The 23,567-nt window shown below is 50.3% G+C and overlaps 4 protein-coding genes and 1 long non-coding RNA gene across 14 annotated transcripts; 3 read left to right on the top strand and 2 right to left on the bottom strand.

Annotated features, from left to right (window-relative positions):
- Window positions 1-34: 34 nt before the first annotated feature.
- Window positions 35-5,051, bottom strand: naaladl1 (N-acetylated alpha-linked acidic dipeptidase like 1). 2 transcript variants are annotated; one of them, XM_057033445.1, is made up of 19 exons: window positions 4,685-5,049; window positions 4,441-4,613; window positions 4,183-4,307; window positions 3,361-3,480; window positions 3,090-3,282; window positions 2,925-3,018; window positions 2,719-2,823; window positions 2,552-2,637; window positions 2,374-2,493; window positions 2,213-2,298; window positions 2,039-2,102; window positions 1,748-1,815; window positions 1,577-1,668; window positions 1,330-1,423; window positions 1,182-1,263; window positions 934-1,107; window positions 766-853; window positions 606-698; window positions 35-536 (listed from the first exon to the last, which is right to left on the bottom strand). In XM_057033445.1, exons 1-19 carry the CDS (start codon window positions 4,879-4,881, stop codon window positions 359-361), a joined length of 2,232 nt encoding a protein of 743 aa, XP_056889425.1. In that variant the 5' UTR covers window positions 4,882-5,049; the 3' UTR covers window positions 35-358. The 2 variants fall into 2 exon arrangements, with proteins under 2 accessions (XP_056889425.1, XP_056889424.1); XM_057033444.1 differs by having other exon boundaries at window positions 1,182-1,423; window positions 4,685-5,051.
- erap1b (endoplasmic reticulum aminopeptidase 1b) lies at window positions 3,284-11,028 on the top strand. Its single transcript, XM_057033443.1, has 20 exons — window positions 3,284-3,302; window positions 5,898-5,995; window positions 6,324-6,826; window positions 6,914-7,052; window positions 7,142-7,276; window positions 7,360-7,480; window positions 7,547-7,701; window positions 7,797-7,910; window positions 7,997-8,128; window positions 8,224-8,355; window positions 8,543-8,626; window positions 8,709-8,866; window positions 8,948-9,027; window positions 9,107-9,290; window positions 9,371-9,527; window positions 9,604-9,788; window positions 9,870-10,031; window positions 10,145-10,285; window positions 10,377-10,458; window positions 10,528-11,028. Exons 3-20 carry the CDS (start codon window positions 6,336-6,338, stop codon window positions 10,696-10,698), a joined length of 2,823 nt encoding a protein of 940 aa, XP_056889423.1. The 5' UTR covers window positions 3,284-3,302; window positions 5,898-5,995; window positions 6,324-6,335; the 3' UTR covers window positions 10,699-11,028.
- A 27-nt stretch (window positions 11,029-11,055) lies between these two features.
- si:dkey-283b1.6 (uncharacterized) lies at window positions 11,056-14,149 on the top strand. 4 transcript variants are annotated; one of them, XM_057033462.1, is made up of 4 exons: window positions 11,056-11,561; window positions 12,713-12,812; window positions 13,269-13,545; window positions 13,616-14,149. In XM_057033462.1, exons 2-4 carry the CDS (start codon window positions 12,784-12,786, stop codon window positions 13,724-13,726), a joined length of 417 nt encoding a protein of 138 aa, XP_056889442.1. In that variant the 5' UTR covers window positions 11,056-11,561; window positions 12,713-12,783; the 3' UTR covers window positions 13,727-14,149. The 4 variants fall into 4 exon arrangements, with proteins under 4 accessions (XP_056889442.1, XP_056889440.1, XP_056889441.1 ...); XM_057033460.1 differs by having other exon boundaries at window positions 11,056-11,934; XM_057033461.1 differs by having other exon boundaries at window positions 11,056-12,543.
- A 1,305-nt stretch (window positions 14,150-15,454) lies between these two features.
- Window positions 15,455-18,061, bottom strand: LOC130526085 (uncharacterized). Its single transcript, XR_008950653.1, has 2 exons — window positions 16,908-18,061; window positions 15,455-16,810 (listed from the first exon to the last, which is right to left on the bottom strand). It is a non-coding gene; the product is annotated as an uncharacterized LOC130526085 (long non-coding RNA).
- LOC130526082 (fibrous sheath CABYR-binding protein-like) lies at window positions 16,193-23,320 on the top strand. 6 transcript variants are annotated; one of them, XM_057033456.1, is made up of 10 exons: window positions 16,193-16,778; window positions 18,056-18,403; window positions 20,672-20,719; window positions 21,183-21,227; window positions 21,296-21,697; window positions 21,825-21,878; window positions 22,065-22,154; window positions 22,242-22,349; window positions 22,434-22,488; window positions 22,549-23,320. In XM_057033456.1, exons 1-10 carry the CDS (start codon window positions 16,734-16,736, stop codon window positions 22,632-22,634), a joined length of 1,281 nt encoding a protein of 426 aa, XP_056889436.1. In that variant the 5' UTR covers window positions 16,193-16,733; the 3' UTR covers window positions 22,635-23,320. The 6 variants fall into 6 exon arrangements, with proteins under 6 accessions (XP_056889436.1, XP_056889434.1, XP_056889432.1 ...); XM_057033454.1 differs by having other exon boundaries at window positions 22,434-22,507; window positions 22,538-23,320; XM_057033455.1 differs by having other exon boundaries at window positions 16,194-16,778; window positions 22,434-22,503.
- Window positions 23,321-23,567: the final 247 nt, after the last annotated feature.

Here is a 23,567-nt window from a genome sequence, read left to right as displayed (position 1 = left end):
GCGATGGTTGATTTGTGTGTGAAAGACACTGTCCTTACACAAGAAACAGAACAGCTTTTATTTATTCCCCACCTTTAACAGGATCCATCAGACCTTTTCATCACATGATTACACCACAGAAAGTAATATTTAGCTCATACAGTCAAACTTAGAATAATACAATATCCGTCCACTCTGTATAGCAAATTTAATTTAGCCAAAAATGTCAACAACTGGTTTTGGTTCCAGTTCCAGTTCCAAGTCTAATAATAAAATATGTTAATTCTGAGACAGAGAGGATGAGATTTGTGTATCTGCTCCCACTGTTTCTGTCTTTATTTTTTTTTATTTCCTCAGCGATTGGGTCCTCCTCCTTCGGCTATATGACTTCCACCAGCATGTCGGCGGCACTGTTGATGGCCTGACTCAGCACCGACAGGTGATAGTGGACCTTGCCCCAGGCGCTGGGCTGACCCGGTGACTCGGCACTGGCAAAGGCATCGGCCAGACCCGGGAAAGTGGACTTGCCGGCACTACTGGAAGCCCAGATCACGTGCCTGTATAGAGGAAGGTATAGATAAAGTCGGTAGAAGAGGATTATGGGACATTCGGCGAGGGTTCCGTACCTGAACGCATATTTGTCAGGGAAGGCCAGAGGGTCCAAGAAAGCTCGGTCCAGGAGCATCAGCTGGTCGTTGATCTTTCTGACCTTCAGTGGGCTGAGAGGGGGGGTCATTTTTCTTTTAAAAAAAAACCTTAACCATGATTCTAAAGGATTTCTCTTACGTTTCATTCGCCAGGTCCGAACTATGGATCATCTGGTCCATCTGAGTAGCTGCCTTACGGAAGTTGGCCACCGCACTTTGGAGAGGTTCTATAAGAGAGGAGCAGGAACAGTTGCTTCCCTTCCTTTACGTACCCACGTCTCTAATTACCGTGCTTCCTCGCGGTTACCCATGGAGATGTTCCACGTCTGCAGCTTCTCCTGGTACAGGGACACGGCGGTCTTCAGGTAGTCCTCCAGGCTCTCGGCGTAGTCGCTGCAGTTCAACGGCAGCACCAGGCTGTCGGCCATCCGGATCAGGATGTTCCCCGCGGTCCGGGCCACCGCCTGGTGGCTGAGGAACCCTGAGGTCAAGATGCAAACGTGTGAGGAACCGAATCCACCTTTCAGGCGTAACCCGGAGCGCGGCGTCACCCACCAGGATCGATGTACTTGGAGCAGTAATCGAAGGTGTCGTACGCCGTGTGGTAGGCAGGGTAGATCCGCGCGTTCGTTTTACTCTGAAGGAAACATTCGTACGTCAGGATGCGTGAGGAAACAAACTGGCTTCCGTGGTTTGGACTTACCCTGTCGTATGTGTAGGACATGTCCAAGGCCGTTATTCCCAGGTAATGGACGAAGGCGGCGTAATCACTTCCTGCTCCTGTCAGGTATCCCATCCTGGAATCGATACACCTGATCTAAAAAGTCTGCAAACACGATCGCCTACGTGCCCTTAAGTCGTCATTAAGACGAGTGAAGCTGGGGACGAATCTGTCTGTCCAGAGTTTGACCCAGTGACCTTTAGACCCTCATAAAGTCACACCCCTTTACCTGGGAATGGTCCCGTGCTCCGGGCTGGTCCTGTTGGAATATTTGAGCCAGTTTTCATACACGGACGTTGAATCCACTCCGGGCGCGTCGACCTGCAGAAGAAACGTTTGTTCCGGTGACCCGTTCCCGACGCAGCGCCTGCGATGGGTCCGCTCGGGGGTTTGAGCTCACCTGCTTGGCGGCTTGGAAGATGACGTTCTGCACCGACGGCATCCCCGAGGCCCTGAGGGTGGCGTTGGCTGCGGGGAGGAGACGAGTCTGTTATGGTTCCGGGTTCAGATCCTCCAGAAGGACTCAGCTAAACAAGTGGCGAAGACTAGGGCTCGGAGAAACACCCCTTTAACAGGAAGAAACCTTGAGCAGGACCAGCCTCCTACTGATGCTCCTTTTATTCCATTACGATATCATTACGTTAGCCTTCTTTCATCCTGGCAGCTAACAGCAAAGATGAAAACCTCTTACCAAAGACGGCAATGTCCACGTTGATGTAGGCAACGGTGCGTTGGCTCAGCTTGGGTAAATATTGCTGGAGTGATAAAAGAGTCGTCATAAACAAGACATAAAGAGCAAATCTAGTAATATAAAGTGATGTAATAGTAATCTAGTAATATAACGACAGGCTTGTCTGCTCATCACCTCTGTGTATTCTGCCGATCCAATGAGTCCGAACTCTTCAGCGCCCCAGCTTCCGAAGATGATCGACCTGCGAGGCCGCCATGTTCCTGCCTCCCAGAGCAACAGAGGTCAAACTCCACATCTGGAATAAGCGTTGGTCTTCCTTTTGACCGAGAGCTCACCCTGCTTGACCTTCGTGCCCAGCACTCTGCTCAGCTCCAGCATCACCGACGTGCCGCTGCTCGGGTCGATGGCGCCGTGCACCCAGCTGTCCCTGTGGTTGCCGTAGATCACGTACCTGTCTGCAGAGGGAAAACGGGAAGGATGTTCGCCAGACTCGGGTGGGAATTTCAGCCTCACCTGGCTCGACGCTCCCTCTGATGACACCCATCACGTTGGAGGAGTTCCTCACTTCCCCGTAGTTGCTGATGTTCATCTGCACGTCGCTGGGAAAAAGGAAAGGAAGATGCGAGTCCGGAAGCAGCTGGAAAAGCTTAAAAGCCCGAACACGTCGGGCATTTTGTTACCTTTCTTTGAAGGTGGACGTGTTTTTGAATCCTGGGCCTCCATAGTTGTACTTGCAGTGGAATGAACCCTGCCATTCGTCCGGAGCGGCGTCTCCACCCAGCTCGCTGACGTGAGCAATGTAAAAGCATAAACCAATAAAAAGCTGTTGTTCTCAAGCTGTCTTTGCTCTTGTCCATTTCTAAAGTGCACCTGCTCCAGGACAAACCAGATTAGTCTTTGGGCGTCCCCGAATCCGATTGGCTGAATTGGAATGGGAGGGATCCCTGTGATGTCCTCTGGGGAAATTCTGTACGTTTCCTCTGCAGGTTAATGAGTAGAACGGTCATTAAAGCAGCCAGTAAACACACAGGAGCGAACTTTACATTGTTACCTTTGGCAGCCAGGTAGGGGGTCAGCGGGTCTCCATAGTTGGTGGCGAAGGCGCCTCTCTCCACGCCGGACGGCGGCATGTACCACGAGTGAGGATACGTCTCGTTGACGTCCGACATCAGTCCGTCGTTGATGTCCAAAGGGTCGGTGTAGACGAGCACGCCCACGACGCCGTAGGGGGCTGCGTTGATGGCCTGCATGAAAACAAGTCGAGGTTTTTCCTCGCCACCGTGGACACGCAGGCGCATTTTCAGGACATCTCGTCAGCTCACTTTAGCGCCTCGTCCTGCTCCTCCGTATCTGGTGATGGCGATGGTTCCCCTCAGGTCCACGGTCCGGTTGAGATGGAGGTAGTCGCTGGGTTTCCCCTGGTTGGCGTACACCAGTTTACCCTGGAAAGCAGCAGCAAGTCAATGAACACCTTTTGTTTCTAATCCCTCTTTGACTTTATGTTTTCCAGACCAAATATTTTCTTTTCCATTGTGTCCTTGAATTTTAATTTAATTGTAGCATTCAAGGACCCTGGAAACATACTTTTTTCTCTTCTCAACGAGCCTGAGAACTAATCTAACTTTACAGCCCTTATCATGGCCTTCACTTCCCCTAATGCTGATATTCCCAGCCTGCTTTATTAACCACAAAGAACCAGTAAGAACCTGTAAAGTCATCAGCACTCGCAAGGACGTGCACAGATAGCTATAAATAACAATCTATAGCAATTAGAGCATTGATTACTGTTCTGAAGACTAAAAAAGGGTGTTTCAGGAGTCACAAAGAGACTCAAAGGGACACCTCAATGTTATGACGTTTATAGCTCCCCTTTACATAATTTATTTTATCTCCAGCCAGAAGTTCTGTCAACACAGGCTACCTCTCACCTTATCAGTGTTTGTGTGTGTAGTAAAACACTCCCTTTGTGGAAATTGTCTCCGTATCTTCTTTTTTATTATTCTGTGTTCATTTTGTTGGGATAAATCTAGCTTCACAAATATTGAAGGTTAGCCTGGTCAGAATCCACATCCATCACCTTTGTGAACAGCAGAGTCTGAGTGATGGTGGACCTTAGAGCTCTACCTCTACCGTAAAGGTCCTACCTTTACGTGTCCAGCAGGAGAGTATGCAGCGTAGGGCTGAACCACGTCTGGATCATTTTGGTCTGAATTGGTGTAGTTTTTCTCTTTCTCTTGGACCGTGTGCAGGGCCTCACCAGATGGGCTCACTGAAACGGGAAGTTCTGGGTGACTGGCCAGCGTCGGACACTTAACTCTCAGACTGGAGACTTTTAAAGTCCAAAATGAAGGTGAAAAGTCACAAAGATGTGTCATAACCCCAGCAACAGCACCCTGACTCACCCACTGTGACCTTGTTGGGGTTCTTGGGATCGGGGAAGGACAGGTAGACCTTGTATTCCTCCCTCCACGCTTGGTCCAGGCCCGATTCGGGATCCTGCCACCTTTTCAGCATGTACTGCACCGTCTGCTCGTCCCCGGCTGTAGTGGCCATGTGGGGCACCTTTGTCAGCTCCCTGTGGAGGAAGGTGACAATTAAGATTGAGCAAAACACTACAAACGACAGCTAAACCCTTCACAAACTTACTTCAGGTTGTCCTGGATCCGGAGGTTGTCCACCTCTGATAAAAAGGTCTCAATGAAGCTCTCGTCCACATCTTTGCTCACCTCTAACACCCAGGACGGTGGAGGGCTGCTGCTTTTGGGGATGCCATAGTGTCCAATTAAGATGCCGACTGTAAAAAGAACAGCGCAGCACAACAGAGAGATCAAAATCTTTATCATCCTTCTTGAAACGCTTAAGGACTCAGTCCGGCTCGTCTTTGGTTCTGGGCAACAGTGCGTCCGCTGATTTCTAAATCTGTCAGATGATCAGTGTTCAGCACCGGTGCCGCTGCCAGAGTGACCTCCCATAAGAGACACTGTAAAGTTTATTCATTAATGTTTGCAGTCAAAATGGACTTTATCCCCTTTTGTTTATGCGTCGATGGGGGGAGGGGGGGTTAGATCGCTTTTTGTTCCTTAAAAATATACGTCTGCAATCTTTTGCTTGGTCTCATTGCAAAATTAGCAATTGATTTGAGTATTCATGCAGCTTAAAAGTAAAATATCTTCAGTGTGTGACATTTTGACTAAAGAATAGATAGATAGATAGATAGATAGATAGATAGATAGATAGATAGATAGATAGATAGATAGATAGATAGATAGATAGATAGATAGATAGATAGATAGATAGATAGATAGATAGATAGATAGATAGATAGAGATAGATAGATAGATAGATGATAGATAGATAGATGTGCTGCTTCAGGGTTCCCAGAATGCCACCATATTTAAATGTTTATGTGGAGACTTTTTCTAAAACTCAACAATAAAGTACCTTAATCCTTGTAATCAGTACCAGCCGTTATGAAATGAGTGTTCAAATTTGACTTTAGATCAAACTGTGAATCATTCACACATTTATGCAATCAGAAATCTACGCGATAACTTGTTATTACGCAAACACATTTAAAAATAAATCAAATCCATTCATTATTGCACCAAGACGACAGTCTATTACCACAAGAACTCTGAAAAGTGAACATTATTAAACAACTACACCATCTAGTGGTCATCGGTGTGATTGCATGTTTAAATGACGACTTCCTGTTTACTGGGACGTTTTCTTTAAAAGTCCTACTTTTAGAAATGTTCCGGCTTGATTGTAATTTTTAAATATATATAAATATAAAACCAGGAATCTATGCAGGCTTTGTTGGGTTTCAAAATAAATGGCATAAATACTCTTTTCTCAGACTTCCGTCCGTGATGAGCTGAAGGACTGAAGATCACCCAGCATGCAACTCTTTCTGTTTCACTTTCAATCTTTCTTATTTCTGCGGAGCTCGACACAGTAAGTTGACATGTTTTATCTCTCAGGTGTCTGTTTAAAATGCTTAGACACTTTATCCAATAAGCTCTTTTGGGGAAATGGACGTTCTCCCTCCAATGCGACTGCGGTTAAACGAATGAATGGTCTCGACAAAATCGAAAGTGTTTCATCTTTATGAGCCACCATTTTCAGAAATTTTGAGTTCCACTAAAATTGAATTCAGGAGACATTGGCGCGCAATGGTCCCTCTCTTCATCTACAATGCCGACATTTCCAGTAATTTGACGATTCCCAGATTATCATGAGGCACTTTTAATTAGAAGCGATGACTCTAACTACTGTGTTACAGACGAGGGACACCATGTTGGACAGCCCCCCCCTGCTGCTGCTGCTGCTCCTCTTTGCCTCCCCATCGGGAGCTAAGCCACCAAACCCAGAACAACACAAGGAAGTGTTGATATCCAGCAGTGGCCAGCCGTTTCCCTGGAACCACATGAGACTTCCCAAAACAGTGTCCCCCCTCCACTACGACCTGGGCATACACCCCAACCTGACCACGCTCGACTTCACGGGAGTCGTCCGTATCCAGCTGCAGGTGCACGAAGACACCGGCGTCATCGTTCTCCACGCCAAGCAGATGCAGATCACCGAGGCGCTGCTCCTGGCTCCCGAAGGCGAGCGGCCCCTCCGGGTTCTGGAGTATCCTCCCTTCCATCAGCTCGCCCTGCTGTCAGACACCCTGCTGACCAGAGGCAGGACCTACGAGGTTCTGCTGGGCTTTGCCGCCACCTTGTCCGACAGCTTCCATGGGTTCTACAAAAGCAGCTACCACACCAGCAGCGGGGCCGTCAGGTGAGAGCTCCCTCTCCTTCAGACGTCTTTGAGATCATTCCTGGGTGCGGGACACGGTAGATGGAACGTTTCTTTCCCTTTCTTTAGGGTCCTGGCGTCCACCCAGTTTGAAGCCACCTTTGCTCGCGCGGCCTTCCCCTGTTTTGACGAGCCAGCTTTTAAAGCCAAATTCACCATCAGGATCATCCGGGAGCCTCGCCACATAGCTGTTTCCAACATGCCCACTGTAGGCGTGCGGTTAGCTTGTCTTCCGACATGTTTGGGGTCTGCGGGATTGATTAAGGGTTAGTCTAACGTCTCCTTTCTGTGTCTCAGGTGAAAACGGTGGCGTTGCCGGGCGGCTTGCTGGAGGATCACTTTGACACCACGGTGAAAATGAGCACCTACCTGGTTGCGTACATCGTCTCCGACTTCCTGTCTGTGAGCAAGACCACGCAGCGTGGCGTGAAGGTGAGGAGACTGATGAAAACGTCCATCACCCGTCCACCCCCCCCCCCCCACCACACTTCACACTGTAAATGCTGTAATTGTAGATTTCAGTCTACGCCGTACCGGAGAAGATCGACCAGACAGCCTTCGCCCTGGACACTGCCGTCAGGCTCCTGGACTTCTACGAAGACTACTTCGACATTCCTTATCCTCTTCCCAAACAGGGTCAGTGGAGATATGGGAGGAGTGTGGCGCCAGGCCACCAACTTTAGGTTGTCCTTCTCCCTGCAGATCTGGCAGCTATCCCCGACTTCCAGTCTGGGGCGATGGAAAACTGGGGGTTGACCACCTATCGAGAGACGGCCCTCCTCTACGATCCCGACAAATCGTCCCCTTCGGATAAACTGGCCATCACCAAGGTGATCGCGCATGAGCTAGCACACCAGGTAACCGACGTTTCATCACTTCAAGTAAATGAATTGTTCTCACGGTGGAAGATCCAGTTCCGTTTCTGAGACTCGGGTTCCGTTTCTGTGTCCAGTGGTTTGGGAACCTGGTGACGATGGAGTGGTGGAACGACCTGTGGCTCAACGAGGGTTTTGCCAAGTTCATGGAGTTCATTTCCGTCAACGTCACCAACCCAGAGCTGCATGTGGTGAGCGAATGAATTCCTCGACTAAGATTTACTGTTGAGACTCCAATAAAGCAGGAATAGTTGGATGATTGGAAGCTGTGTCCCAGGATGACTTCTTCTTGGGGAAATGCTTTGAGGCCATGGAGGTGGACTCCCTCCCCTCCTCCCATCCTGTCTCCACTCACGTGGAGAATCCCATGCAGATCCAGGAGATCTTTGATGATGTCTCCTACGACAAGGTCAGAACCTGTGGACTGGGATAAACCGTTCAATCCCGGTGTGTTGGAGTCCATAATAAACCAGCCAGCTTTAATAACCCTTCCTGGTTTTCCAGGGAGCGTGTATCCTGAATATGCTGCGGGACTTTGTGACTCCTGAGGCGTTTGAAATCGGCATCATCCGATACCTCAGACGCTTCAGCTACCAAAACACCGTCAGCCGACACCTGTGGGAGAGCCTGACGGACGTGAGTGCTCACGTGCACACGCGCGGGCGTGCGTGCGGTTCAGAGACTAGAACTTGCCTAAAAGACGCGGCAGGACCTAATTTGTCCGTTAAAGACGGGATTTTAAAAGTCAAAAGTTGTTTTCCCAGTATGAGTGTGCATGAGGGTTCACATCTGACTGTTTGTTGTTGGGTCGGGTCTTTACCAGCTCTGCAGCCCAGATCTTCTGGACAAAGGAGACAGGAAACATACGGAATTCTGCTCCGCTCGGAACCGTCCCTCCGGAGCTTCCGTAAGTTTGGTCCGCGTTTAAAAAAAAGCCGCGTTTGCTGTTGACCACGTGCACCTCACAGGGTTGTATTTTGTGCGTGCAGAAGTGGTACTCTGGCGATGAGCTGGACGTCCAGGCCATCATGGACACCTGGACACTGCAAGAGGGTTTCCCGCTGGTCACTGTAGAGGTCAGAGGTCGCGAGGTCCGGCTCAGCCAGGAGCGTTACCTGAAGACAGATGAGCCCTCCCTCACTGACGGGTAAAAACAGACTCCTGTCTTTCCCGTAGGGGACTGCTTGTTTTTCCGACGTGTCTCCTACGTGTCCACGTGTCTCGATAGATTCCTCTGGCAGATCCCTTTGACCTACGTGACCAGCGCCTCCAGCACCATCCGCCGCTTCCTCCTGAAGACAAAGACGGGTTAATATCGACGTTAAACTCTTGATCATTGAGGAAATCTAGAAGTGAAACACGTCTTTGTCCATCCGTCTCCGTGCAGACGTCCTCTACCTCCCCCAGGAGGTGGACTGGGTGAAGTTCAACGTGGACATGAGTGGCTACTACATGGTCCACTACGAGGGCGACGGCTGGAACGCCATCATCAACCTGCTGCAGCACAACCACACGGTGCTGACCAGCAACGACCGGGCCAGCCTCGTCCACGACGTCTTCCAGCTGGTCAGGTCCGTCGGAAGAAGCGGCACAACGTCCCGGAACGTGGAATTCCCGCCGCTCCGTCCTTCACTCCTGTCTTTTGTTGCAGCGTGGGGAAGGTGAGGCTGGACACGGCTCTGGAACTGTCCCTGTATCTGTCCAGAGAGACGGAGACCATGGCTGTGACCCAGGGCTTCCAGGAGCTCGTACCTCTGTACAAGCTGATGGAGAAGAGGGACATGGCTGCTCTGGAGAACCGGATGAAGGTTAGAACACAGGCCAGCCGTGGACCGCACCGCCGTTGCTCTTTTGCTTCCTACACATTCCGTGCGCGTTTTCCAGAGCTACATCGTGGATTTGTTCCGCGGCCTGATCGATCGGCAGGAGTGGACTGACTCCGGATCAGTGTCGGAGCGAGTTCTGAGGAGCTACCTGCTGCTGTTCGGCTCCGTCAGGAACTACCCTCCCTGTGTGGAAAAAGCCACCCAACTCTTCAACGCGTGGAGGGCCTCTGGTGGCCACATGAGGTCAGGGGTCGCCGCCCCCCCGTGAGCGTTAAAACTGTGAGACCGTTAGCGACAGCTAACAGGGAACTGATTTGTCCTCAGCCTCCCGGTTGACGTCACCATGGCGGTGTTTACCGTTGGAGCCCGAACGCCGGAGGGGTGGGACTTCCTGTTTGAGAAATACCGCACGTCCCTGCAGATGTCCGTAAAAAGCCGCATGAAGGTCGCGATGGCGTTCAGCCCGCTGCAGGACAAGCTCACCAGGTGGGTGCGGCACGTCACACCCCCACTAGCATCTCCTACCGTTCTAAACACAGCACCTCCTCCTGACATCTGATCATTAAATTTGCTCGATTTTCCCGTCCCCGCGTCTGAAGGATGATGGAGCACAGCCTCCGGGGCGAGGTGATGAAGCTGCAGGACCTCCCGGACGTGCTCGTCACCATCAGCAGGAACCCTCATGGCTACAAACTAGCCTGGGACTTCCTGCGAGCCAACTGGCACACTCTGATCAAGAAGTGAGTGTGACCCGTGATGCACCTGCGCACTCATTTAGAACTTTGGACTCCGCTGGTAGATGAAATAAAACTCTTTCCTGGATCGTCACAGGTTTGATTTGGGCACGAGCCTCGTCGCCTACATGGTGAACGGAGTCACCAACCAGTATTCCACCACTGAGATGCTAGACGAGGTAAGTGGGCGGGGGGAAGCGTCGACGCAGGAGTGTGCGGGCTTGTAAATGTGGCCGCTCTGTGCTCAGGTGAAGCTCTTCTTTGGCTCCTTAACCGAGGAGACGGGCTCGGAGATGAGGTGCATCCAGCAGACCTACGAGACCATCGGGGACAACATCCGCTGGATGGACGCGCACCTCCCTCATCTGCAGGCCTGGCTGGACAAACGCAGCAGCCACACGGTGCACGAGGATTTATAGTGGCAGCTGTGCACGAGGTGACTCCGCCCAGAAGGGTCCTGTCACAGCCCAGCTGGGAGTTCAACCCAAAACAAACAAGAAGCTGATGCAGAAGAACTTAAAAGAGCTTCTTCTTATTCTTAATGATGATCACACTCCTGAGCGCGGACGCGCTGGAAATCGCTTTAAACGTCTCTATTTTCTTCTCCTTCGCCCCTGAAATGTGACAGGAGCCTAATCTGGTTGTAGGAACCCCTCAGTGATGTCATCGGTCAGCGCTGCTCTTGCGAGCCCCCACTGACGTTATAGAATTGGCATTTTTATAATAAACAGGAAGTGACTGGAGAAGGTCTCACCACACCGGGACGGGGGGCGACGCCGCTCGTCTTTTCTGTGGAACTGCTCACATCTGATTGATTCCAATGTGATGGCCACGATCGGGACTTTGGTTTATTACAGGTGCTTTTTATGAGCAATTTTCAGAGCAGCTTTACTGGTCTGGAAAATGAATGACAAATTGTCTCTGACATTGTGTTTCCACCTCTGTTTTGTCTTGCGGGGGCCGTTTGTAAAGCAGCAATGAACCATCCTGAGTCTTGAGTCCAGATTCTTTCCTCTCTCGTGATCTCACAGTATTGGATCTGTTACTCTGCTAGCATAAAAAAAGCTAAATGTGTAAACTTTAACTTTAAAGGAGGGACCAAGCGGCCGTCGGCGCTAAAACCCGGTTGAATCATTTCTTCTCTCAATTTTGCCAGTATGGACTCTGCTCGAGTAAACATGGAAGGAACAAACTCTCACAAACAATTCTTCCTGTACAGACTGAGACTTTCTGCTGGACTTGACCTTGGGTCCCTGAATCCAGATGGACCGCCAGGTCTCAGGTGTCTGTCACTTTAAATCTTTTCCAACGCTGCCATAAAATCCACCTGAAGGACCTTCAGCAAAGACTAATAAACCAATGCTAAATGCTAAAGCTAATAAAATAGACAGGCACACGCATACGTTCATATTCCCTCAACGGTGTGTGTAATAGATACAAAGAACCCTGAAACTGATTTTGAAAGGTGATTCAGAGGCTGATAAACATGCGGGGCTTTGCACTTGCTCTCTCTCCCTGACACACACACACAGACACACACACGTGTGCACGCACGCTCACGCCGCCCACCTTGGCAGCACACCCACAATAGAAAGTGTACTCTGCTCCACTGAGTTTTCCATCACAGTCACACGCCTGAGACGAGCCGACCGGAGGTAAGAGCCTGAAATTCTTCTTCTTCTTGTTCTGTTTTTTGTTCCTGAACCTGAACCCTCCGTGAGTGCCCCCCCACCACGACCCCTCATTGGGGACTCTTTGTTTAGTTCTTGTAGACTTGGCCCTCTGCTCCACCGGGTCGTGTGGGCTGAATTTTGACTTCACCTGCCTCTCATGTGATTTCTCCGCTCTACTTTGTACCTTTTATTCCTCCCAGATTGTATTAACGACCAGTTATGGGTTGGAAATCATGTAGCTGTAATCACCAGACAGCAGCGCTTCAATATAGATCTGTTTATTTTAGCTGTTACCAGTTTAAGCAGCTCATAGGCGGAAAACCTCAGGAAAAAGAAATCCTGATGTTGGATTTTAACAGGAAATCTGAAATCGCATCAGTTTGGTCTCATCACTAGAATCTGTAGCTCATCAGAAAGTGAATCGAGGAGCGTTTTGAAGGAACCCAACTGGGGTTTTTTAGGCGTGGGACTGGACCAAGCAGCAACTGGACTCAGGAATCCAGGAATAAATACCAAACCCCCCAATGAGCCGTCATTAGTGACCCCGGCGCCCCTGCCAACAACCCTCTTTGATCGAGACACCTTTGACAGGTAGAGCGAGTTAAAGCCGGTTCAGCCTGGAACACGCGTGATGTTCGTCACCGGTCTCAGCACAGCCATAAAATATCCTCAGACTAAACATTTATGGGTCTTCGGGTCAAAGTATATTTCCAGGAGCTCCAGGAACACTGATGGACTTGTGACGTTTTATCCTCCTCAGATTCCCACTGAGCTTCCTGCCCCCCCCGGTCTGTTGTGCTCCACTGAGAGATCCTCCACACACCTCTAACCATGAGCGATGACTTCCTCCCCTTCCTAGAGTAAGACACGCTCCTCTCTCTCCTCTATCATCTGTGTCAGAACCTGTCTGATCCGGGGTCTGGGTGACGTTCCTGCTCCTATGTTGCTGTTTTTGACTTCATCTTGTTTTCATTTGACACAGTGGAAAATAGTTCAAATTTGGAATCTTGCTAAAGTGATGTTTACACTTGAGTCATAATTCCTGGTCATTGTGGTGTTTACACCACATTAGTGACACATTTATTCACTTATTCAGCGCCTGACTGAAGAGTCGGACTCAAGCTTCTCTCTTCTCCAGTCATAAGTTCATGTAATCATCTGTTGGCTAAAGGAGCAGCTATCTGTATCAGGACAGTAAAGCCGCATCCTCGGTGACCTCCACCATGATAACGCTGTTGTATAAGAGCTCCTGAGGTCAGGGCTAAGGGGGAGCGGTCTGCTTCTTCATCATCCTCAACCTCCTCTTCTCCTTCAAGCATCTTCCTGGGCATCCTGGGCGTGGGGCTCTCCATCCTGTTCTGCACCAGCTTCTGCCGGGTGTGCCACCGTTACAGGGAGGCGCAGATGGAGCGGGAGGCATGGCGACGCACCGCCCACGACGGGCAGCCCCCTTCTATATATTTCATCCCCTTCCCTGGAAACTTATCGCTCCGCGACGCGGAGGATCCCAGCAGGGATCCCCGCTACAGCCAGGACCACCCGCCACCACAGTACAGCACCGTCAGCTGCGGGCCCCCGCCTTCCTACAACGAGGTGGGTCGAGTGCCACAAAAACCCGAAATGTTCCTGAAATTCCGCTCCTGAAATTTGTGTCTATTCACAGCTGGGATTCAAACCCGAGGATCTCCCTCCCGCCTACACGGAAGACGCCCCCGCGGTGCTGCCCATCACACCCCCGCCCCACACCCACGAGGTTCGGCCACAAACACAATAACGGGAGCATCACAGCGCACCTGTGCTGACCTCACACACACCTTGTTTTTGAATGACAGTGAACGCACCACGAGGAAACGGTCTGCAGAGGCGACGCGTTTACAGGCGCGAGCGCCAAAAGGAGCCTCTGAAACGTGTTCGCTGAGCCGCCCGAGAGATAAACAGAATCTATGCACGTGATTTTTTTATACGCCTCTGGAACACTGTGCAATTTAAGGAAATTCAAAATGAGCTCCCGTAAAATGGGGACTTTGATTTAATGAGAGCGGCTTCCTGAAAGCCAAACAGCTGCTTTTTGTACAATTGCGCACGTATTTATATTTGGCTTTAATTCAGAAAAAGAAAAGACTGTGATATCTGTATGTACAGTTTATATGTATATGAGGAAGGAAGTATTTTAAGGAATAAAAATCCTGTTTTCTTATTTTCTTTTTATTTGTTGAGTGGAGGGATGCACATCCGTGATTTGGGTTGTTTTTTAAGGATTATCGGGGCTTTTTTTATTTTATTATAGTAACAACAGACAGACACACGGGAGGAAAAAACTGCTAAACGTCTTCCGAATCTCTGTTTTTGACAAATGCTTTGTCATTTTACACACGCAATCAAGAACTTTATGGTGATCGGACTGAGATGTGCTGGTCTATGTCAGATCATGTAATTCAGAACAAGCGGTGATAGAATTTCAATGGGAGGGCAAAGGTCGGCAGCCGAGCGGAGATAAGGCAGCAATTGAGAGGGACATACAGTGTGTTTTCCTCTATCGTGCAGACTGTTGCAACATTCTGTACCGGCGTTGCTGCCTCTGCCTCTTCCACGTTCTGTTACAAAACATGTCGACATGTTCTGTGTTCTGGGATCAGCATTGGGCAACATTTGGGATGTCTGAGGTGATCAGGAGAGCCAGGAATTTTATATGCGGGGGGGTTGGAACTAGACCTCCTGGTGGTGCTGCCTTAAAGTTTCGCCCAGTATGAAGGGCTGACATGCAGCAGGTCATTCCTACCTGCGGCCTGACGTTATCTCTGCTCTTTGTTAACTAATATTTAACTAAGCAGCTTTCTTTCCCCCCTCAGTAAAGGATCAGCTGTAATCTATTGTTGACAATGTTGCCTTTAGGCAGCATTTCAAATCTATAAATGTCTCCTCTGTTTTAATGCCTACTGACTGAAACTTTGATCATTCTCTGGCTCCTCTGAATACGCAAGACCTGGTTTTAGCTGGTGGAGGTAATACACGGTGTGACCAGCAGAGGGAGACAGATCCACTCAAGAATGTTGGTGTTTTTTTTTTTTAATTTTTGAAAAAACTTATCACATTTAAATTCACAGCGGAAGTAAAACTCATCGTTCCAAAACCTGGTTTAATGTTTCAATAACCTTTAATATTATTGGAATCGTAAGAGAACACAAAAACATGTGAGGTAATGTCAATGTGCAATTCAGACAGCGCCAGAATTGATAATGAAAATCATACTTAAATTTGGTTGCCCTGCAAAAATAATAAAGTTGTTAAAACATATTTGCTGCATTTTTAAAGGTTTTTCTAATGAAGCAGCTGACAGTTAACCTTTGGCCCCACCGAGGTCATTAAAGACAAAGGATGAAACATTTTAGTTTAAAAAAAACTCGTTAGAACAACCATTCACCTTTGAAGTGAAATAATAAATAAATGAATAAATAAAGTGAAATAAAGTTCCATTTTTTCCATTATTACAATTTTTTCTGCCTCGCGTTTCCTATAGGATGTTTTTAAACAGAAGATGCCAAAACATCTAAAAATGCCAATTCTAAAATGTCCTATTTAGGAAGTCTTTGTGTGTGTTTGCACTGCTGGACAGGGGTGGTAACTTTGGAATGGGACGGGTGTTTGTTGACGAAAAACATTCCTCTGTGTGTGTGTGTGTGTGTGTGTGTGTGTGTGTGTGTGTGTGTGTGATGTGTGTGTGTGTGATACACTACAGTTTAGGATATCCCAGGTCTGAAGATACTCCTTCTCCTCTGATTAGTTTACTTTTTGAAAATCTTGTTCTTTCCTAATTTTAACTTTGCTTTAACAAACTGTGACTCAGTCACCAAAACATGTATTCTAACATATTCCTAATGTGCTCTAAATAATCCCTAGAAAACATCGTCAGAGGAGTTTAAAGAACCGTAGCACTGTTGCTTGGGGCATTGTTGAAATATTTACATTGCAAAAAATACAGTGGTGTGTGTGCATGTGTGTGTGTGTTGTGGGGGGGGGGGGGGTTACATCAGTCCTGCAGCTACACTACACACTGTTGCCACAGGTACTAATGATTGCACTAATGCTAATGACATGAGTAAAAAAGGAAAGATTTAGTTCCATAGATGCGTTCATCAGCATCCCAGCAACCGGGATGGAAGAAAACACATGAGCGTGAATCGAGACTGTGTGTGTGTGTGTGTGTGTGTGTGTGTGTGTGTGTGTGTGTGTGTGTCTGCTTGGTGACTGCCATCTAAACGTTGTTTTCCTCACGCATAGGCAGCTATACAGGCACTCGCTTGTATGACGTCAGAATCACCTGCAGCGCTGTGACGTCAGACCCGCCTTTGGTTTTTGAATTTGCGCGTGAGTGAGCGGTCGCGGGTGGCAGCGGAAAAAGGACCTTTGTGCTCCAAATCCGGGACATTTCGCAGCGTCTCTGAAATCACCTGTAAATAAAGTGACCGTCTGAGTGGCCGCCGCGCTCTGTCCAAACCAGGCAAAATAAGGCGCGTGAAATAATGACGCTTCTTACGTAATCCACGTCAAGTCTCCCCAACTCGGGTGTCCTCGGGGGTCTGACGCCCGCTCGCGCACGCGCGCGCTTCTCGCTGTCCACGCCCCCTCGCAGTCTTATAGGTCGCGTGCAGAGGTAAAGATCCCACCGAGCTGCGCCGCCTCAGTCGCCGCTCCGCTCCGCTCCTCTCTGCTCTCTCTGCTCCGCTCCGCTCCTCGCTGCTCCTCTCCGCTCCTCTCTGCTCCTCCATCAACACGCAGCCGAAATGCCCAGCAAGAGGAAGAAGAACAAGCGCCGCATGACCAGGGTGGTAAGAGGATTTTGCATTTCATTTTTATTCACCTGAGGAGCAAAGAAAAAGGCCAAACTCTCCTTTAAAAAAAAAAAAAAAAAATCCGGTCATATCTGGTTTTTTTAAATGCGCATCTTTTCTCCCCACCTTTGACATTAGAAATCGGTCCGGTCCATCGTCCTTGCTCACATTTCTGCGCCTTTGCCTCGTTAAAATGAGTAAAAACTTTCGTCTTTCCTGTTTTACTGCCCTCCTGTGCCCGAGGAGAGACTTTTGACTTCTGAACATTCAGTGCCTAAAGAGGAGTGGGCGTGGCCGGGGGAGAAATTTCACTTCTTCAGTTTTCCCATGGCCCAACGCCACACACCACACACACACACACACACACACACACACACACACACGCAACTGCTCTGGGCTGAAGAATGTCCTGCTTTACTTTTATCAAAGCAGCGCCAGACTGTGTCTGGCTGCAGCATCTAGATAGTCGTGACCCCCCCGGTCACCTTCAGCCGTGGCCTGGACACGCTTAAGAGCCTCGGAGAAGAGGCCGAGCGCTCCCCTCCCTGACACACGTTCACATAAACTCCGCTGAAGGGTTTCCTCCTTAAATCCTCAGTGTAATAAAATATCCCACGGGCAACGCGGCTGTTTGTGGTCAGCTGTGGGGGGGTGGTGGTGGCGGGGTTGTTTTGACGGTGACTCCACAGACGCTACCACATGTACACACAAGTCTGGTTGGCTCTGCCAGTGCCCGACTGGCTCCTGTCCTAACAAAAGCATTTACGCACCGTGATTGTAACCCGATTATAAGCTGATTATGATGTGATTAGGTCGACTGTCTGGCCCGCAGGGCACCCAGCAGTGCTGCTGACTCCAGCGGTTTCCATTCCCGCTTCACCAGACCTGTCAGGACGGCTCTGATTCAACTAATTAGCTCCCATTATCTGGCCACCGTCACTGGGCCCACTCCCAGAGACCACTCCTCTTCTCCACCACTGCCCCCTCTCTCACCGTTCCCCTCCAGGGGAGGGTGCTGAAATCATCTCGCACGTGGCTGGAATGGGACGCGTGGCCTTCTTTAGCACAGAAACGCGCCAGATCGGACCCAAAGACGGAAAAAAACCACCCAGATCAGAACCTCGCTGGTGACAGAATCACCACCGACGCTTCGGCTGCATCGTTTTTTTAAAAATTTCGACAGGAAAAGACCAAACCTTAGAATGAATGGGCGAGAAGACACTCTGAAAGACGGTTCTTGATCATCCTGATCCGTGGTTCTTCCTCCTTTGCAGCAGGCCCAGAGGAGAATTCTTGAAGAGCAGTATGCAGCCAACCCGCCCGCCAAAGCCAGCCGGGGGACTGGGGCGAGCGTCCCCCCGGCGGCAGCCTCCAGGCTCAAATGCACAGCGCCCGCTCCCCAAAAGATCCTAGAGGCCGTTACCACCTCAGAAGTGATAAGTAAACCTGTCACGCCCGAGCCCGAGGCGGCGGCGGCGGCGGCGTCTCCGACAGAAGTGCAGGCCGAAGCTGCAGATGTGGGAGCTGGAGAGACGCCCGTCGCCACGGAGACGGCCGAAGCTGAATCTGAGGCGACACCAGAGGCCGAAGCGGCCCTTCCTGACACTGAAGCAGGTACTCAGGTAAGAAAGGAGAAGCGCCTCGTGGCCAGGCTGAACGGGCGCCGGAGGCGGCGTCCAGAAGGTCAGGAAAGAGTTAAAGGCAGCAGTTCTGCAGGAGGCCGTCAGGTTGCAGAAAGAGCTGCCTGTTTGGGTCTTTGTGGGGGAACCGTAAAAATGCTGTGGGGGTCAAACGGGCCGGGAGGAGGGAGGGACGGTAGGTGTGGGGCAGAAAGAACAACTTGTTCCCTTTAACAAAGAGGTGGCAACGACGGAGAGGGCGGGGCTGCTGCTCTTGACCTTCGACACCGCACGGAAATCCGTGGCCCTAAAGTGTCGGAGCTCCGTCCATCAAGTAGACAGAACATTTGTGAAACTTCCTGAATCGTCCCGCGGAGGAGGACTCGTTTCTGGACTTCAAAGACGCGGGTCCTGGTTTGTGCTCGTTCGGGGAGACGACGAAATCACAGGTTAAAGCTTCACAAAAGCTAAAACTGACCCTAAAAGGTGTCCACAAAGTCCCGTTTGAGAACAGAATGTTCAGCCGGTCGACTGCAGGCTGCACGTCCATGGCCACGCGCGCGCGCACGTGCACTCGCACACGTGCACTCGCACACGTAAGCTGTTTTTGTAGGCATGCGAGAGGGGAGGATGATGGGTGTGACACGGACCCCCCATCCCCTCGCTGAGCGCACACCCACAGGCTCCATGCCCACCTCCCTCCCTCCCTCCCTCCCTCCAGCCACCCATCCCTCGTTATTCCTCCCCTCTCTGCTCCTCCTTTACTGCCTGCAGATGTGCCACAGTCGGTGTCGGAGCTGACACGGACGCTTCAGTTTTTTGAACCTGCGCAAGAGGAGTGGCGGCGGCTTTTACTCGCTACCTTTCTTTTGCCTGTTTTTTTTTGAATGTGCTCCGAGCAGACGGGCTAGAAGTGGACGCCACTTGCTCGGTCAGCCAGTAGGACACAGGTTTACCACAAGAACTTCTGAAATGGGGCTGGTTTTCAGCTGGCTCTGGGGTCGCAGGGCGCTTCCTGGAGTTGCCGCGGAGACGCAGGTGAGTTCCCTCCAACACCTGCCCCGTCTGCGATGTGCCTCAGAACATTATGTACCAGCTTGCTCTGATTCTCCAGTCCTCTAACCCCCCCCCAGTCCCTCCCCTTGTAAACTCCCCCCCACCCTCCTGCATCCTGCCGTTTCTCCGCTCCTCTTGTTCTCGGGCACCTCTGGGCCCACGTTATCTTGACCCTGCGCACGGATTTTTGCACGAAAGCTCCCTCTTCCTGTCAGCGGGGGGGTTCAGGACGTCCACGGCTGAGTCGCCTCCGAGCTCAGAGGAGCTCCGACAGCTGTCGCCTCAGCTCAGCGATGCGAGCGCTGATCCTTTTAGCCGCTTCGCCTTCCATTTCAAAGGCTATCACCTTGTGGCAGAAGCATGCGAGGTCAGCACTCCAGCACGCCAACGAGCGCAACCAGGTTTTACGAGTCTGTTTGCACTGAAGCGCTGGAGGGCTTTGTGCCGACTCAGCCAAAAAAAAAAGTCCCCTCAGATGCTTCAGATTCTTCAGCTCCTGAGTTCAGGCCTGCCCCGACGTCTAGGATTCCAGATCTGGGTGTTGGAAGTGAGCAGGAGGCCGCGTCCGTGTGCCGATCGGTTTGGGACACGTTGTTCTGTGGCTGTTTGGGAGGGCGTGTGTGTACTTTATGGGAGACGGTCGTTCGTGTGTTTGTTTGTTCGATGAAACAAAGATTGTTCCTCCCCGGGGTCATTATTTACCGTTCTCAGCTGCATTTTGGAGCTTAACTGCAGACGTCGTGAATTCCCAGCCCCAGCCCGAAGGCACCAGGCTTGTCCCAGAAAGAGGCCGCTTCAAAAGTCACTAAATAATTCACAGATGAGGACATCCAATATTTATAGGTGATTGTTGTCTTGGATGTACAATAATCAGCCTCTTGGTCCGTCAAATCACACCCAAAGTGAGCAGCAGAGATGTAAAACATCTCAAACTGACATTTGGAATTGTGAAAACCCCTCCAGGACAGAGCAGCCGCGGCGGGACGGGTGCGTGAGAAGCAGAAGGTTGGTTTGCTCCCGGCACAGTTCCCTCACAGCATCTATGCGCTCCTCCCAGAATATGACCTTTAAAACCCAACAACCACCAAATAGTTTGAATTTTTCAAGTTTTCATCCTTGCTTTGACGGTTCTCCTGATTTTATTTTGGTAACGACAACGTGCTCGTCTCCTTTTGTTTGATTCCTGTAACACTTCTCACCCCTGTTCCTCTGAAGGTGAGTTCTCCAGCTGAGGCTCCAGCAGAAGCTCCAGAGGAGACTGAGGTACCCGCACACACCCTTAACCCCCTTCCTGCGCATGCATTTTCCTATTTGGGGCTCGTAATTCGCACGATTATGCTCTTAATATTGAGCAACAATCGTGTGTTTCAGTGTAATTTGGTGTTGCTCCCAGTTTCCACTCGCATTTTACTGGTTTAAAGCAGCTGCAGTGGGGCAAACAGAGTTTTCCAATAAAGGTTTTGGTGACATAAGCGTCACAAATAAAAACCAGCGGGCGCAGCACAGCTCTGAGATCAGCGGGCTGAAGTTGTTTCCAGAGAGAAAAGCCACTAAAGCCAGCGTGCAGAACTCTGAAGGTTCTCCCCATATGACACAACTGATGTGAATTTCTTCTGATTCAGTGGAAATGAATGCTACAGGTTAGCCGGGATCAGCTAGCTCATTAGCGTCTCTTATCTGTCAACTATCTCACTGATTTAATGAATTTGTTGGCTTTTTTCTCCAGATCTTAACAGAAGAAACAGCAACTGTGACAACAGAGCCTGAACTGGTGAGAAGAAATTCCCAGACCATCCGGTTGCTGAAAATTTGTAATTTAATGTCTGGATCTTCTCCCTGCAGAGGCATGAAACCCTTGAAGCTAAAACTGAAGAGGAGCCCGAGGCCCCCGCAGAGGAGGAGGCCCCCGTGGAGACTGAGATGGAAGTGGCCATCACGGAAGCCCCCGAGGAGCCCGAGGTCACAGCACAGGCTGGAGGCCGAGTATCCCCGGTGGAGGAACCGGCTGCGGTCGCAGAGGCCGCCGTAGAACCGGCAGAGGTGGAGGTCGCCGCCGACGTTCTCAAGCCCGAACCCATTACTGAAATCGTCTCTGGTGGGGAGGAGGAAGAGGAGGAAGAGGCAGAAATGGAAGTCCTGGCTGCAGAAGAAGCATCTGAAGTCTCTGCTGAGACCACTGACCTCATCACCAAGACAGAGGTGCCCCAGGATGCTCCTGTCCAGCCCATGGAAATCCAAGGGGTGAGTATTCAGCCCACCAAAGCCATCGGGTCCAGCAGGAAGTGCACCTCAGGGTGAAAACCCGTGCTTAAGAAGCACCAAGGGTTTCATCCACACGCTCAGTGTTGCATGTCTGCTGCATCGGCAGGTTGGAGACGCTCCGCTAGAAGAGGCTGAAGCATCTGCAGCCGAGGTGAAAGAGGTAAAACCTGACCTCTGGAAGCGTTATCATGAATTTGGACTGAAGTCTTCCCCTCCCACTAAAGGGAGAAGCTCATTGCTACATTAGCCTGAACACATCTCATCTCTGAGTTTAGGAGCTTAACGTCTGTAACATGCAGACTTTGTCCTCTTGTCCTCCTTTTTCTTCCCCTTCCCTACCAACCAGGACATCGTTGACAACCTGGCCGATGACTTTGTTGTCACGGAGACCGCCGAGGCAGTGGAGGTCGCCATCGCAGAATCTTCGGGCCAGCTGGTGAGGGACAGGCCGCCTCTCAGGTGCAAAGAGATCGTGATCGCTGATGTTCAGAGATTTCAATGCTGCCTCTGGTGTCTGCGTTAGGAAACCGTGGAGATGAGCGAAGCTCTCAACAGCCAATCAGAAGCCTCGAATGAGTCTGTTGCTGAGTCTGTTGCCGAGGTGGTTGCTCCACCTGCAGAAGAAGCGATGGTACCGAGTCACCTTCGTGATTACGAGCACCCGTTTGAAACGCTGTGTTTGGAATCCTCCTGTTTATCCTGTCCTCTCCTCCAGGATGCAGATGGACAGGCGTGTTTAGACGCTCCTCTGGAAGAGCCGAAGCTGGAAGAGCCGAAGCTGGAAGAGCCAAAGCTGGAAGAGCCGAAGCTGGAAGAGCCGAAGCTGGAAGTGTGTGAAATGCCGTGTCAGAAGCAGCTGGCGGTGGAGTCTTCGCTGAGCGGACATGTCGTTCCAGAAGTCACCATCGAGGGATGAGGAGACGGCAGGAAGCTTGAAAACCTCGTTTGTTTTTATCTTTGTAAGTCCCCCCCCCCCCCCATTTTTTTTTGGCCTTGGCCTCTGTCAGTCTCTCCTCTGGACAACCGGCACCGGCAAAAGCCGCTTCAGGAAACCAACCAGCCCACATTTTGTAAAGAAGGAAAGGACCGGAACTCCAGGAGACGTCCGCCCTTCCAAGTGCCTTCTCTGGCCTCTCGTTTCCCTCAGAGCTCTAAACCAGATGGGCTCCAAAACTGCTGCGTCATCACAACACGACCCTGCAGGTTCACACGCACGATGGAGACCCCCCCCCCCCACACACACACATGTGAACATCACAGCACAAATGAATGTTGTTGGGACTTAAGTCTGCAGTCATGTGACCTGTTGTGTCTCCCCCTCTTAGAAATTCCTTTCATCTCCTCTCTTTGTTCTCTCGGGGCCAGAGGCGAGGAGTTTGTACACGTTTTGTATTTTACGGACACGGGGAGGCCTGTCGCAGTTTTACGGAGATTTTCTATTTTTCTGTCACCTCTAGCTTTAAGGAAAAACCTTTGTTTTGTAAAGGACATAAGCTGCGCTGCAGTTTTTGTCTTCAAAGGGAAAATCAGGAGGTAGCGTGCATCGCTCTTCGGTCGACTCGATCCACCTTTGAAATAAAGCTGTAACGCGCAGTGACCAAAGGCTCCTTTCTACCGTCTGTCTGAAGAAAAAGGTGCATTTTTATTTTACAATGCAAAACAAACTGATCAAAACTCTCGTTTTTCCCCCTTTAATTTTCTGGGATGTATATTTGTAGCAGTCTGATGTAGCCGGTTCAGTAAGCTAATGTGGATGCAACCGTCAGGATTTCTCCCCCAAAAGGTTCCAGAGGGAATTTCAGGCGTTTTTGTGGCGTTGCTTCACTGTCCTGTCAGGGCGGAATTTTAA

This window comes from Takifugu flavidus, chromosome 5 (assembly GCF_003711565.1).
Source record: "Takifugu flavidus isolate HTHZ2018 chromosome 5, ASM371156v2, whole genome shotgun sequence".
Classification (NCBI taxonomy): domain Eukaryota; kingdom Metazoa; phylum Chordata; class Actinopteri; order Tetraodontiformes; family Tetraodontidae; genus Takifugu; species Takifugu flavidus.
The sequence above is the reverse complement of the archived record's forward strand: the minus strand, read 5'-3'. Positions and strand labels throughout refer to the sequence as shown.

What these genes read in the sequence shown, in the direction of transcription:
- naaladl1 (XM_057033444.1), bottom strand. Translation starts at nt 4,881, where the DNA reads ATGATAAAGATTTTGATCTCTCTGTTGTGCTGCGCTGTTCTTTTTACA. An exon ending in CTCCAAGTACATCGATCCTG is followed by an intron (nt 1,108 to 1,181) that starts GTGGGTGACGCC and finishes TCTTGACCTCAG; the next exon opens with GGTTCCTCAGCCACCAGGCG. An exon ending in CCTGACAAATATGCGTTCAG is followed by an intron (nt 537 to 605) that starts GTACGGAACCCT and finishes TCCTCTATACAG; the next exon opens with GCACGTGATCTGGGCTTCCA.
- erap1b (XM_057033443.1), top strand. Translation starts at nt 6,336, where the DNA reads ATGTTGGACAGCCCCCCCCTGCTGCTGCTGCTGCTCCTCTTTGCCTCC. An exon ending in ACCGTCCCTCCGGAGCTTCC is followed by an intron (nt 8,627 to 8,708) that starts GTAAGTTTGGTC and finishes TTGTGCGTGCAG; the next exon opens with AAGTGGTACTCTGGCGATGA. An exon ending in CCTCCTGAAGACAAAGACGG is followed by an intron (nt 9,028 to 9,106) that starts GTTAATATCGAC and finishes GTCTCCGTGCAG; the next exon opens with ACGTCCTCTACCTCCCCCAG.
- si:dkey-283b1.6 (XM_057033462.1), top strand. Translation starts at nt 12,784, where the DNA reads ATGAGCGATGACTTCCTCCCCTTCCTAGA. An exon ending in GACTTCCTCCCCTTCCTAGA is followed by an intron (nt 12,813 to 13,268) that starts GTAAGACACGCT and finishes TTCTCCTTCAAG; the next exon opens with CATCTTCCTGGGCATCCTGG. An exon ending in CCCCGCCTTCCTACAACGAG is followed by an intron (nt 13,546 to 13,615) that starts GTGGGTCGAGTG and finishes GTCTATTCACAG; the next exon opens with CTGGGATTCAAACCCGAGGA.
- LOC130526082 (XM_057033452.1), top strand. Translation starts at nt 16,734, where the DNA reads ATGCCCAGCAAGAGGAAGAAGAACAAGCGCCGCATGACCAGGGTG. An exon ending in TGACAACAGAGCCTGAACTG is followed by an intron (nt 21,228 to 21,295) that starts GTGAGAAGAAAT and finishes ATCTTCTCCCTG; the next exon opens with CAGAGGCATGAAACCCTTGA. An exon ending in CTGCAGCCGAGGTGAAAGAG is followed by an intron (nt 21,879 to 22,064) that starts GTAAAACCTGAC and finishes CCTACCAACCAG; the next exon opens with GACATCGTTGACAACCTGGC.